This window comes from Cucurbita pepo, chromosome 19, assembly GCF_057944985.1.
Source record: "Cucurbita pepo subsp. pepo isolate OVF chromosome 19, ASM5794498v1, whole genome shotgun sequence".
NCBI classification, from domain to species: Eukaryota; Viridiplantae; Streptophyta; class Magnoliopsida; order Cucurbitales; family Cucurbitaceae; genus Cucurbita; species Cucurbita pepo.
The window spans coordinates 2,452,332-2,466,233 of record NC_141816.1 but is presented as its reverse complement, the minus strand read 5'-3'; the positions used below and the strand labels follow the sequence as shown (position 1 = coordinate 2,466,233).

Below are 13,902 nucleotides of genomic sequence, written 5' to 3'. Positions count from 1 at the left end.
TAATCTGAACCTACATCTAGAGCTTCAAGTGTTCATTGCGACACAATCTAAAACCTATACCCATAATTTTTCCATTTCAAGCGATGTAATCTGAAACCTACGTCCAAAGCTTCATACGTTCTAAGCGACACGATCTGAATACCTATGTCCAAGACTTTATACGTTCTAAGTAGCATAATCTAAAACTTGCATCCAAGGATTCTTCCAACGAATGGAAAGCTTACATACAAAGTTTCATGTAACACCCAAAAATGAAGAAAATTAGCTCCAATAAGAATAAGTTGCCGAGTTAAGACCCAAAGGATCCAATGAAAGAAGTTAAGGTATTTAACTGAAAAGGAAGAAAATGTCATTTTTCCAATTTTCAAGGAACTCTCCGGATTTTTAATTCTGAAGTAATTTCAAGATACTCAAGAAGGTTAAATGAGCAACGAGGGATGAAGAATCTTTAAAAAAAAACAATAAAAATATTTTTAATTTTCATAAGGATTCGTAAGGATTGAAAGCATTGAAGAATTTAAAATTAATTCTCGTAAACAGTAAGGGGATGTAGCTCAGATGGTAGAGCGCTCGCTTAGCATGCGAGAGGTACGGGGATCGATACCCCGCATCTCCAATGTAAATTAATTTTCATTCTATTTTTTTGTACGGATTTTGTCGGCATTTTTGGGCCGAGGTCTTAACGTGGACTCTCTTATTTATGGGCTCAGCCCATTACCATTAGCCATTTTAGCGGACAACATCTTAGTGAATGAATTAGGATTAATGTTCACCTTAGTCCTAATCAGATTACCCATGCATTATGATAGACTACCATGAGAGTGATAGTCTAAATGCTTCAAATACTCGAGACTTGTGGAGCCCTCGAACAAACTCGTCTCTTTCTCTAGAGTCTTCGAATAAAGTACACTCTTTGTAAAATTGGTTGGGTCGTAAAAGATTAAACGTACAAGTTATGTTCAATTGGCGAAAACAAACCTCAGTCTAGAATCGAATGAAGCTCAAAAAATGAACATTTTACAATGTTGATTAGCAAATTCAAATCTATAAACCTTTTCTTACAACTCACCCAGTTCTTAAGGTGGGTTTGCACAAAAATTGATGGAAGAAAGCTAATTCAAATTTTGGTTAGATGGCTTGGTTGGGCGGAAAATATAAGCATAAAGAAGCTCATTCCACACATCAGGCACACCAGGGAGACACCAATGAATGCAATCTGCATAAGAGCTTGGATTTGAAATTTGATGGGGCTTCAATGCCTCCCATTGCTTTCTGTATATGGATGGGTGAGCTTCTTTTCTATACTCTGTGAGCTGCGTAATGTTGATCATCTCCACATTCAAGCCTCTTGTTTTGAGCTCAGCTAACACTGTTTCCACTATCTTCATCATCTTTGGATCTGTCCCATTTCCTCGATATCCAACCTCTGCTATCTGCTCTGTTTCGCCGTAACAGTTTTGGCCTTTGTTTTGCCCCCATTCCTCGCCTCTGCGCTTTGTGCAACGCCTTGTTTAGTTTTAGATTCAAAGAAAACACAGCATGAATGGGCGACTTTGTGCTCATACCTGTCGTGGATGGGCGACATGCTCATGAAGAACACTTGGGTGTTGTTTGGATTTATGTTTATTTCCATCCAATCTGACCATGTTCTTAATGCCATTTCATACCCTCTTCTCATCTTCACTACTTTCAACTTGCTTGTTTCTGAATCTTCGAACGATCCCAACCTAAACCCAAAATATATATAACTTTTCATTATCTGGGATTCGATCCTGAAAGAATATTTGTTGAGAATTGTTGGGAGAGGAGTCCCACTTCACCTAATTAAAGAGTTGATAATGGGTTTATAAGAAAAGAATACATCGACTAGGGAGGAGAACGAAACATTTATAAGGGTGTGGAAACCTCTTCTAATAGACGCGTTTTAAAAATTTTGAGGGAAAGTTCGAAACGGAAAGCCTAAATAGGACAATATTGCTAGCGGTGGGCTTGAGTTGTTACAAATGGTATAGAACCAAACACATTGCAGTGTGCCGTGAGAATGTTCGTCTCCTAAAGGGGTGGATTGTGAGATCCCATATCAGTTAGGGAGAAGAACGAAACATTCTTTATAAGGGTGTGAAAACCTTTTCCTACTAGACAACACTGGGCGGTGTGCCAACAAGGACGTTGACCCTTAAAGGAGGTGGATTGTGAGATCTCACGTGGGGAGGAGAATGAAACATTTTTTATAAGTGCGTAGAAACCTCTCTCTAATTCTTTATAAGGGTATGAAAACATCTCCTTAGTAATAAACACGTTTTAAAAACCTTGAGTGGAAGTCCGAAAAACTTCTTCCATCCTTAGTAGGCGCGTTTTAAAAATGTGGAGGAAAAACCCAACAAAAAGAGTGTGAAAACCTCTGTTTAGACTCGTATTTAAAACTGTGAGGAGGAGAAGTCTGAAAAGGAAAGCTCAAAAGACAGTATTTGCTAGCGGTGGGGTTGAGCCATTACAAATACATCTTCATTGGTATGAGCCTACGAACCGAAGCGGGAGTTCATGAGAGGTAATGGACCACTTACAGGGCTTTAATCTTGGGTATTCTCCACCAAAGATAAGTGTTGAAAACGAGTATGTGGGCGTCGGCCCAATGCGTTGCGTGCTTTTCTATGGCTTTCACTCTGACTATCCGATCTGGCAACCGGTGGTTGACTGGATCGTCCGAATTTGACTCCACCATCAACGGGGACCAGTAGAACTCTATGCTCGCATTGTATTCCTTAATATAAATCCAATATTCATTCAATAACAACTACTAAATCAAATCAAATGAACATTCATGAAGTATCTACTCACACTGGCCTTGAACATCATCAACGACCCATTACTCTGCATCGACTGCAGCGCCCGCGGAATAACAGAGCCCACAAGACACACCATCGAAACCCACTGCCCACGATTCAACGAGTCTCCCACGAACACCATCCTCTTATTCCTCAGCCTCTCCAGCACCGCCGTCGCATTAAACTTCGGCAGCTCGCATTCATCCGGCTGCCACCGCCAATTCCGGTACCCCAAATCCTCCCTCCCGAATTTCTCACACGCCAACTGATCCGACATGAAAACACACTCCCTCTCCTTGTAAAGAGGATACGACTCATTGTCAAAAACCCACTTCCCAGTGAACAGGTCACAGCCACCACCGCCGCCACCGCCGCCGCCGGTGCTGTAATTTTCGAGAACTTGGGCGGCTCTGTTTTGGGTAAAATAAACGGCGGAGATAAGGAGAATGGCAATTAAAAGGGCGAGGGCAGCTCGGAAAGTGGTTCGAATTGGGATTCCACAAGTGGCGTTGGGGATTAATTGGGGTTTCTTTGCCATTTTGAAGAACAGAGCAGAGAGGTGTGTATTGAAATTTGGGAGTTTTATTGATTATTAATGGTATGATGTTTGAATGTTGGAGTTGGTAGGAAGTGGGTATCAACGAATTTGGCTTTCAGATAGGAAGCTTGGAGTAGAATTCTTATTAGATGGAAATGGAAATGGATAGTGTTTCAATTCATGGTTGGGTGTATTCAAGTTTTAGTATAATCCATAGTTTATAACTAATTCACCTTTCGGTATGAAAACCAACATTGATTATATAATTTCGGATTCTTTAACGTAAAGAAACTCCAAAAACATTTCTCAAACAAACCCACAAAATAGAATCAAAAGATGTTCATATTTGGCAGCCTGTGCCCATCTCCCATCTTCTCCTCATTCCCCATTTCAATAATCATTCCGACCAGCTTAACTAAAAAAGAATAACCTGACAACCCATCTCATAAATAGATGGTTGAATTGGATTGTGAACTCTATTTATGTCAATTCAATGTGATATGGTTGGTTATTCAGTTGGTGGATAGTATGCCCTACAAATTTTCTAATATTTAAATAAAACTTTTAATGTCCTTCTCCAAGCTCCATAAAATAAACACAGATTATATATATATATATATACTAAACTAATTATAAAAATTTATTTTGAAGCAAACTAGAAATTATGAAAAGTGGGTGAATGATTTAGGTTATATTTATATAAAAAGGCGAAGGTATTTTTAATTAATTTGATCGAAAAGACTGGCCGAAGTATGGTTTGTTGGTTTGGTATTTTATTTAGTCGCAGTTTGATTATGAATATAAAACATGCTTAATGAACAAATTAGTTGACGAAACACATTATAGCCCAAAAAAAATACAAGAAATTAGATAATTAAGATAAAAAGTGAAATATTTTATTTTTTAAAAAAGGATGAAATTGGTTGAATATTAAAAAAAATAAATAATAATAATAATAATAATAATAAAAAAGCAGCACCCCTCAAGTTGCACACCAACTTGCAGAACGCAGTCTTATTCAGCAATTCTTTCTTTAAAGAGAGAGAGAATAAAATTATATTTATTTATTTATTTATATGCAACTTGCAAACTCCAATTTTCTTTTTTAAATTAAAAATAAATAAATAAAATGGAAATTGCTGAGTTGGCAGAAGAGACAGTTTCAAATTGTGGGTTTGTTCTTACCTAATTTCCCCCTCATCCATTCCATTCAAACCCCCAAATTAATAATAATAATAATAATATTTTTAAATTACAATATAATAAATTTTAACCACAAATATATATATATAAAGAACATTATTTTTAATAATAATAATATTTTCTGGCTTTTTAAATTTTAAATTCGAGAAAAGAAAATGGTTCTTAATACATTCAATTAACATGATACAATATATATATAAAACATTATTTTTAAAATCAGCGTCAAACAAAACGACCTCTCACCGATTCTATCCAGCTAACCAAAAAAAAAAAAAAAAAAAAAACGATTACAGGACCGTTCACGGCGGCGCCGCTCGGTTCCGGCCGGTTAAGTTCTCGGCGATCTGAGTCAGCGACTGGAGGTTACATCGAACGATGGTGTCGATGAACACGCACGTATCCTCCTCCGTATTTCCCGGCGGAATATCGACGACGTACGATTCCACTACGACGGTGTCGTCTCCTTCCGGGTGGAGCGTCGTGACAGACCGGTAGTTAGCGAGGCGATGTTCGCCGCCGATGACGCTGAAGCTCATAATATGGCGTTCGTCGTCGAGAATCTCCAGTCGTTCGGTGCTGTTTGCTGCTGGAAGACCGGAAATGACGTGGACTTCACGGAGGCTACCGACGTTGCCGTCTCCAACGATGACGTGGCAACTCTTGACAAAGTGTTTGTACGCTTGTGGGTTGTCGAAACGGCGGACGACGGACCAGACAGTGGAGACAGGGGCAGCGATGTCTTGGACGACGGCAGAGCAGCACTGGTTAGAGGAGACCGCGTGGTTGTGATAACGCGCCACCGCTTCGGGGACTGTGGTAGCGCGTGAGGGAATCTTGCGCTTGAAAAACCCCGGGGGGGCGGTGGCGGAGGGAGCCGGCGTTACCCGGTGAGAGGCGGCGGAAGATTTAGGGGGATTGGGAGGCATTATACGGCGGAGGAGGGGTAGTGGGGGGATTTTTTTGTTCCGGTGGCGAATTTAAATAGAGATGAAATCGGAGGCGGCCGTAATGGTCAGACTTTGGTAGGCAAAATCGGAAGAAGTTTAAGCGAAGTTCATGAGAGGGGGCAAGAGGGGCAACTTGGATGAATGAAATGACGTAAATACCCTTCTTTTTATTTTGTTTGTTTGACTTCAACGGTGGATAAAGTTTAAATATATATATGTATGAATAATGTGGAAATAATTAAATAACGTTTCTGTAATATTATTATTTGTATATCAAGGGTGAATTAAAATTAGGGAGAGAAGAATAATCCTTTGGAAAAGAAAAAGAAAAAGAAAAAGGGAAAAGGACAAAAAAGTAATTTAGCAAATAAAAAAAAAAAAAGAAATAAAAGGTGCGCAAGAGGCATGACAACTGGTAATCAGAGTGCCAATTAGGCAATCAAGTTGCTGAATAAAGCGTAATCCAAAGGATAAGATCAACAAATTTTGTAATTATTTTTCTAATTATTATTAAACCCCTTAAAATGTCATAATTACTATATTATGATAAATAATAAATTAAATATTTTCTTCCCTTTAACAAAATATAATTTTCAAATTTTTATTATTACTCTCAAACATTTTATAAAAAAATTTAAAAATACTTTTAGTACAAAAAAAAATTAATTTTTTTTAAGAGTATTACATGCATTTTACAATAAAAATATAATTTTTTTAGTTTAAAGTTATTTTTTAAACATTTTTTTTTAAAGTTCCACGATATTTTCCGAAATATAATAGTGGTTAGTTGATAAGCGCCTACCATACTAGAATTTGTAAAGCTAGAGGTCTTTCTAGAATCCTTGCAAAACGTTCACAGAGAAAGCTAACTTAACGGATTGATTCCAACCAAAAACTGGTTAGAAGATGAATGACTCTTAAATCGAATTTGGAATCTATGATGGTCACTCTTAGATACCAAGACGACTCACTCCAGAATTAGTTTGATCATGGCTAATCCAATGAATTGATTTTTAACATCAAACCTAAAGCAAGGTTTGAAAAAGAATAACACAAAAAGAAAACACAAAAGTTTTGTTTGTATTCAACCATTCATTTCAAACATGAATATTACGTACCTTTAAATAGGTTCAAAAGATAACCCTAACATAATAAAGTTTACCCACCAACCACAAATCACTAATAAATGCTATTAAATATAAATGGAAGAAAATAAGGTATTCATAAATTGTTAGTTCAACCGCTAAAGACAAGTCTTTTAATTACTTTCCAATGTCAGCCACTCTATTATCTTCTTGATTTGATATGCTAATGCTATAAAGATTTTTAGGCTCAAAAGTCTTTGTTTCAACTTGTATACTAGCTAGCTTTCGAAGATGCAATGTATAGGGCTCTTGAATCTTCTTAACCTTGCTTCTTGTAATCGGTCCTTCGAGTACATGCAAAGGGTCAGCAATTGAATTCATATCATCAGTTTTTGACCGTTTAAGGATGTTTTTTTTAAAAAAAGGTGAAGAGTTTTATTAAAACTTTCGAAAATTAAAGATTTTTTTTTAGAAATAACGATGATATATATATATTTAAAAAAAAAAAAAGGGAATGATTTTGATAAGTGTTGGTGGGAGCCAAAAATTTGAAAGGAAAGGTTTTAAAGGCATGTGAGTTATATAAATTGATAGATGGTAGTGGTTATAGGGTCATGCCCTTATTCTTGTTGTGTTTAAAGAGTAGGGACCATTCAACCATTGAAAATGCCCATCATCCTACCATGTCACATCAATCAAAAACTCCTTAAAACTTTCTTATTTTTCTTCCAATCTTAATTTTAAAATATTTCAACTTGTATTTAATGTATTCCAATTTTGAGGGAAGAAAATGGTCGAACAAACCCACGTGTGCGAGCAAAATCGAGTGGCTATAGGTAGGGCATGATCGGTATGGTCTAATCGAATCAATTTTTTTTCTACTCGTTTTGGCTTACTAAAAAAATGATGAAAAAAATCTAGAATTGAACGAAATCGAAATTCTTACTAGATAACATGTTTAGATTATTATAATATGTCCCTTGTGATGATATCTTCGTGCCTTATACAAGTACAATTAGAGGTTTCCTAACATCCCTTAATTATAACTTAGTTTAGTTATCAGGTTCAATTAGCGTTTTAGAAAGGTCTATGCTTTATTTGTGCTCTGTGGAGACATTTAGGGCAAATTCAGTTAGGAGTCACAAATCATCCCTTAATCGTGATCTTGTTTGGATGAGAGAAAGGAGCCACGAAGGTAGACGAGAGTTGACTAGATTGAGGGTCGCTACCTCCTTTATGATGTTTAAGTTATGGGGCCTGTAGCGACCCTATTTTTTTTTATTAAAAATATGGCTGCCATGACATGCATGACATGATGTTCAGAAAATTCATTAAAAATGTTTCATAAACGATGTCATGGATTTATACGTTCATAATAAAACAATGTGATTTCAGATAATATAAAGAAAGAATTAAAGCAATGTCCCGATCTAATCTAGGGACTTCAAAAGAACAAACAAGAAAGCAACTACCCTAACTTCGATCACATGGCCTTCATCGTGACATCGCCATCTGTGTAGGGGTGCTTACCTTTACTTGAAAAATAAGAGGGGCCTTGGGTTCCCGCTTTTTGGTTTAGGCATGGTTGTATGTGTAGTACTTCCCTATGTACGGCCCACGCATGCACACATGGACCCACTAGGCGGGCTCATATACGTAAACCTGGCTTGTCGGGCTAAGACTCACTAACAGATTTGAGGTCGCCACGAAGGGAAGAGGCCTGCATAACATCATGACAAACATAAATTTCATAAGGTATGCACCGTACTAATCATAACAGAGAAGTATCTTGAACATATTTGACGCACAAAATGCATGAGGTCCCCATGACTTAAAATCATGACATAAGTTAATGATACAAGTCAAATCTCCATTCAATTATAATATAATGAGTCTATGAATCATGTATATATAATTCATGTCAAATCTTTTGTACATAACATAGCTTATATGGCATGGTGTATAGAGGTTTATGCATTATAGGTTATCAATATCATAAACATGATTCTTCAACATGGTATAATCACATTATAACATAGATTATAAACCTGGCATAACACAACATAGCAGAACATAATATAACGTAGCATTACATAGCATAACAATCATAATCATGACACGTGAGGAGCCACAAGACACTTGTCATCATACACCATACAATTTGTCCAACCATGCTAACAATAGAGCCACTTATTTGGTTAGACTAAATTGGAGTTACTAAATATGGATGACCTAAATTTTTTTATGGAAGCCCAATTTAATCTATGTGGAAACTCACGACATCAAGTTAGGGCATATTATACAATTCAACTCATCCAATGGTGTCAACTAAATAAACATTTGGCTAAAAAGCAACTGAATTGACCAAATAGAGGTCTTCGACCCCAATTATTTCTGGAAATGTAAAAAACGGCTCTAGAATGGTCCAAAATGGTAAAAAAGGGTTCGGAAACTTCAAGTTGAGTCCCCTAAGCCAATAAAAGTGAGCTGAGCTGTCAAGCCAAGCCGAAGAGTCGCTAACTAGGAACAAACTGAGGAAATGAAACCAACTCGGGTCGGCTCAGCTCGTGGATCACAAAAAGGATGATGGGTCGGCGTCAGATTATGAACGGGTTGGCGTCGAGTCAAAGCGTGTGTTTTGGGTTGGGTAAGTGAATCGGGAATGAGATGAACCATTTGATGATGAATGAAACTTGTTGAAGATCTAAACAAGAACCCTTACAACCTTGAGAATGAACCATGTGCATGTAAGAGACAAATAGGGTTAAGAAAAGAGAATTTATGATTTCCACCCATAACTCTAAGTTAAGCTTAGGTGGACCGTATAAAATTAGGGTATAGCCTAAAGAACTTGTAACTTAAAACGAATTCCTAATTATGAACAAGATATCAAATGAACAAATGAATGAACCAATAACATAAAACTTAAGTACGAACTAATAACCACAATTAAACTACTTACTGAACATATTTATATTCATTCATGCTACTTTATTCTTGTCAGGTGAAATTGGATGGAGCGGTTGCCGTGAGGGCATGCACAAGTTACAAAGCTATAAGGGTCAGACTAGATTGATGTCTTGTATTTTCTTAAACTTTATGTATTTATATTTTCTTAAACTTTATGTATTTATAAGCTCAATTGTCTATATGTGTCGTCTTGTTTTTTTTGTCATTTTGTAAATTGTGTCTAGGCTATACTTTAACTTATTTTACTAATGTTTTATTTGAATTTTATCAAATACATGCATGATTTAAATAGACGAGGACATCGAATAAGGGCAATGACTTGTCTACTTTCATGAATTTGTAATCCCAATAGTATGATCAAGTGTTACTCTTGTAAAAAAAATATAGACACTATCCAGTAGAGTTCCGCAAGAAGAAGCACAATGAGGAGTAAAAGCTCACACTCACGCAGAATTAAGAGCCCGCACTAATGTTGGTCGAAAAGGAGCCTAGCCTATTGATGCTCAAGAAAGAGAAGATTATGGCGAACCTTCTCACAAAAGGAGAAGACCGAGTGGAGACCAACATGTGGTACCTTAACAACGGAGCAAGCAACCACCTGACCGGAGATCGAAAAAAGTTCAAGGAGCTTGATGAGAAGCTCATTGGAAACGTGAGGTTTGACGATGGATAAATTGTATCGATCCAAGGCAAAGGATCCATATTTTTCTAGTGCAAGAATGGAGACCAACGTTTATTGACCAAGGTATACAATGTCCCAAACATGAAGAGTACTTGGTCAGATGACGGAAGAAGGAAGTAGAGTGGAGTTAGCTGGCTCGTTCCTCAAAATATTCGACAGAAATGGAGCATTGTTGATGAGGGTAAAATGGTCACATAAACGACTGTATAAGATACCATTGGAGACTAGTGAGCCCACCTCTCTATTGATGACACTCGCAGACCTAGCTTGGTTATGACATGGAAGACTTGGGCACGTGAACTTTCAGGTGCTCAAAATGATGGGAGAGAAGAAGATGACTGCAGGGCTACCCAAAATCATACACCCAAACAAGCTATGTGAGAGTTGTCTAGTCTCCAAACAAGAAAGATTGTTGTTCCCAACTCAAATAAGCTTCCATGTTGACCAACCACTGCAATTGCTTCATGAAAATTTGTGTGGCTCGATTACCCAATCATCGATTGCTGGTAACAAGTATTTTCTCTTACTTATTGACGATTATAGTCGTTGGATGTGGGTGTTCATGCATAAAGAAAAAGGATAGACATTATGTGCGTTCAAGACGTTCAAAAGACTAGTTGAAAATGGCTTGAATCACGAGCTAAAAACCTTGTGCACCAGGTGGCGAGTTCTCATCCCGTTACTTCTCAAAGTTTTGCGAAGAGGAAAGTATCAAGCGTCAACTCACCGCACCGCACTCCACAACAAAATGATGTAGTCTAACATAGGAGAAGTGCATTTAATTTTTTACTGTTACATTAAAAAAAAAACGAAGTTATAATGGAAACGTAGAATCTCACATACTGCAAAATAATATAAAGGTAACATTATTACCATATTTCTGTATTCTCCCAATAGAGATAACCCGTCAAAATTTTGATGGTGATCCATTGATATACTTATCATTTATCAACAACCTTCCTCATTTAGACTCATTTCAATTGTTGGACAGTGGTTGATTCAATAATGGAAAACAAAATTCTATTGATTTTTGTTCTTGCTTTCATCCCAACCATTTTGGGTCGTAATGCTACAAAGGGTAAAATTGTGGTTGATGGAACCATAACAATAGTAGAAACGGATGAGAATTTCATTTGCTTAACTTTGGACATTTGGCCTCATAACTAGTGTCGTTGGCCCAAATTTTGTGTTTGGGATGGTCATGCATCTATGCTCAATTTGGTGAGGATTCACAAAATCAAAAGGAGAAAAAGAAATGCAGCTCGTAGTATTTTTTTATTAATCCTTTAAACTGTTCCGCTAAAAATCTAACATAATTTGCACTCTATCATTAGCTTTCAAGTCAGTACGGATTAGAGTAGGAGGTACTTTACAAGACAAATTGATTTATAACGTTAGAGCCGGCTTCAAGGGAAGCTGTCACCCATTTCAAGCAAACAAAGGTTAGTTGTTTGACTTCTCGGTGGGATGTTTGTACATGGGAAGGTGGGATGATTTGAACAACTTTTCCAATTTTTTTTTCTTTCTTTTTTCCTCTACTATACTAAATATATATATTTTTAATATAAATGGGCGACGGTGACTTTTGGCTTAAATGCTCTGTTGGGTAAGTACAAGACACAAAGAATTCAGTGGGAAGGATAATTCAATACACGATAGAGAATAATTATCAAATAAATTCATGGGAGCTTGGTAAGTTAAATCATACTAGACGTCAATTAATTTTGGTTGAGTTAATGCTTTAGTTCATGCTCACCGAGGCATACGCCACTACACAGGCAATGAACTGGCTGGACTTAATAGCATTGGTGAAAGTGTTACAACTTCATAGTGTGCAGAAGACATTATCAAGCTTCGAGAAATCATAGATCGTTTGTACAATAAATCTCAACAAAAGCCTATAATTGTAGCACCTGGTGCATTCTTTGATGAGAAATTGTATGAGGAATTTCTTAGAAAAACGGGACCAGGAGTTGTCAATGTTCTCACTCATCATATATAACATGGGTGCAGGTTTGGCTGCAAACTTACTACAAGTATTGAGAGCGTTTTTTTGGTTTGTAGGTGATGACCCCAAATTGATTTATAAGTTCGTTAATCAACATACCTTTCTTAAGTATCGAACACATTTGAACATCTTGAGAGCGTAATTCAAAAGAATGCCCCTTGGGCTACTACTTGGATTGGAGAAGCTGGTGGAGTTTATAAGGGTGGCAGTCCTCGTTGTTCCTATACATTTATCAATAGTTTTTGGTAATCAAATCTATTTCGAATTTTTTTCCCCTTGATTTGATTTGTATCCATTTAAATATGAAGAAAAGAACAATGTTGCGTACTTACAGAATGAATTGAATGCATTAGGTACTTGGATCAGCTCGGGATGGCTTCAATGTACAATACAAAAGTATATTGCAGGCAGACTTTGATGGGTAGATTCTACGGTGTCATCAAATCCTCAACTTTACTTCCTATGCCAGATTACTATGGGTACCCCTTTCTAATTTATAAAAATTATATCTCGTTCTTCTCCTGTCTTCAAATCATCCTTAAACAAATTCTTACTTCATTTGATATTTTTTCTTTTTTTGATTAGTGCACTTCTCTTTCATCGACTTATGAGACCTCGTGTTCTCAAAATTGACAATAATGTCTCTTCTGACCTTCGTAGCTATGCTCATTGCTCGAGAGGAAGAGTAAGAAGTCCTTTTTAGATTTAAATAAATTAAAATTTTATTTGATACCATTTATTGATCTTAATTTATCATTTCATATAGTCTGGTGTAACCTTGCTTTTCATCAATTTCAGCAATGCAACCGACTTTATAATTGACGTTGAAAATAACATCAACCTGAGTTTAAGTAAGAGAAAAGCTTCAAAAGGTCAAAGAATGAGTATAGATTCACCAACATAGGAATATCATTTGACTCCAAAAGATGGTTTACCTAGAAGTTCCACAATCCTTTTAAATGGTAATCCATCGGAAACTACGAAAGAGGGAGACATACAAAATCTGGTACCTGTCTACCGTCATAGTAACAATTCTATACATATTGTTAGTTGGTCTGTTGCTTTCATTGTCATCCCTCACTTTGTAGCTTCAGCATGCAACTGATTTTGTTGCCGCTCATTTCTTTTAAGCCTACTCTTTTTGTGCTTTCAAGTCCGTAAGCAACTAATTATATGTAGGGTGCAAAAAAAAGTCGTATAACGTTAAAAATAATTTTTTTTAAAGAAAAAATATATTATTGAATGCATCTTGTATTTGTATCGTTCTCATTATTATATATATATATATATATATATATATATATATATATATATATATATATATATCATATTGACAATCTGATGTATCCAAACCTTAAGTTTTGACCTTAAACTCTTATATGATATAAGATTTATCCAAAATTAGTGTTACACACCACCATTCTTATATGATCGAATTTTTCAATTTTTTTTTTTAAAGTTTTATTGAGGATTTGGTAGATGAGAAAAATACTTGTATAAGGAAACAAGAAAAATATTTTTAAAATGATAAAAAATTTAAAGATTGTCGAAGTCAACCAGCACTGAATTAAGAAAGATCGAGCGTTGAATCATTCATTTCCGCCAAGAATCGTCCAAGAACTCGAGGTAAGTTCATGGGTAATT

General features: G+C 36.3%; 1 protein-coding gene, 1 non-coding gene and 2 pseudogenes across 2 annotated transcripts; 2 read left to right on the top strand and 2 right to left on the bottom strand.

The window, feature by feature from the left end:
* Window positions 1–543: 543 nt before the first annotated feature.
* TRNAA-AGC (transfer RNA alanine (anticodon AGC)) lies at window positions 544–616 on the top strand. Its single transcript has one exon. It is a non-coding gene; the product is annotated as a tRNA-Ala (tRNA).
* A 324-nt stretch (window positions 617–940) lies between these two features.
* On the bottom strand, window positions 941–3,389 carry TBL34 (TRICHOME BIREFRINGENCE-LIKE 34). The gene is made up of 4 exons (XM_023662636.2): window positions 2,839–3,389; window positions 2,565–2,761; window positions 1,566–1,727; window positions 941–1,488 (listed from the first exon to the last, which is right to left on the bottom strand). Exons 1-4 carry the CDS (start codon window positions 3,361–3,363, stop codon window positions 1,113–1,115), a joined length of 1,260 nt encoding a protein of 419 aa, XP_023518404.2. The 5' UTR covers window positions 3,364–3,389; the 3' UTR covers window positions 941–1,112.
* Window positions 3,390–4,766: 1,377 nt separating this feature from the next.
* LOC111781845 (abscisic acid receptor PYL4 pseudogene) lies at window positions 4,767–5,661 on the bottom strand (annotated as a pseudogene).
* Window positions 5,662–10,037: 4,376 nt separating this feature from the next.
* LOC111781625 (heparanase-like protein 1) lies at window positions 10,038–13,363 on the top strand (annotated as a pseudogene).
* The last annotated feature ends 539 nt before the right edge of the window (window positions 13,364–13,902 follow it).

Coding starts and splice junctions, on each gene's coding strand:
- TBL34 (XM_023662636.2), bottom strand. CDS start 3,363: ATGGCAAAGAAACCCCAATTAATCCCCAACGCCACTTGTGGAATCCCA. Junction 2,762..2,838: donor TGATGATGTTCAAGGCCAGT/GTGAGTAGATAC, acceptor ATTTATATTAAG/GAATACAATGCGAGCATAGA. Junction 1,489..1,565: donor ATGTCGCCCATCCACGACAG/GTATGAGCACAA, acceptor CACAAAGCGCAG/AGGCGAGGAATGGGGGCAAA.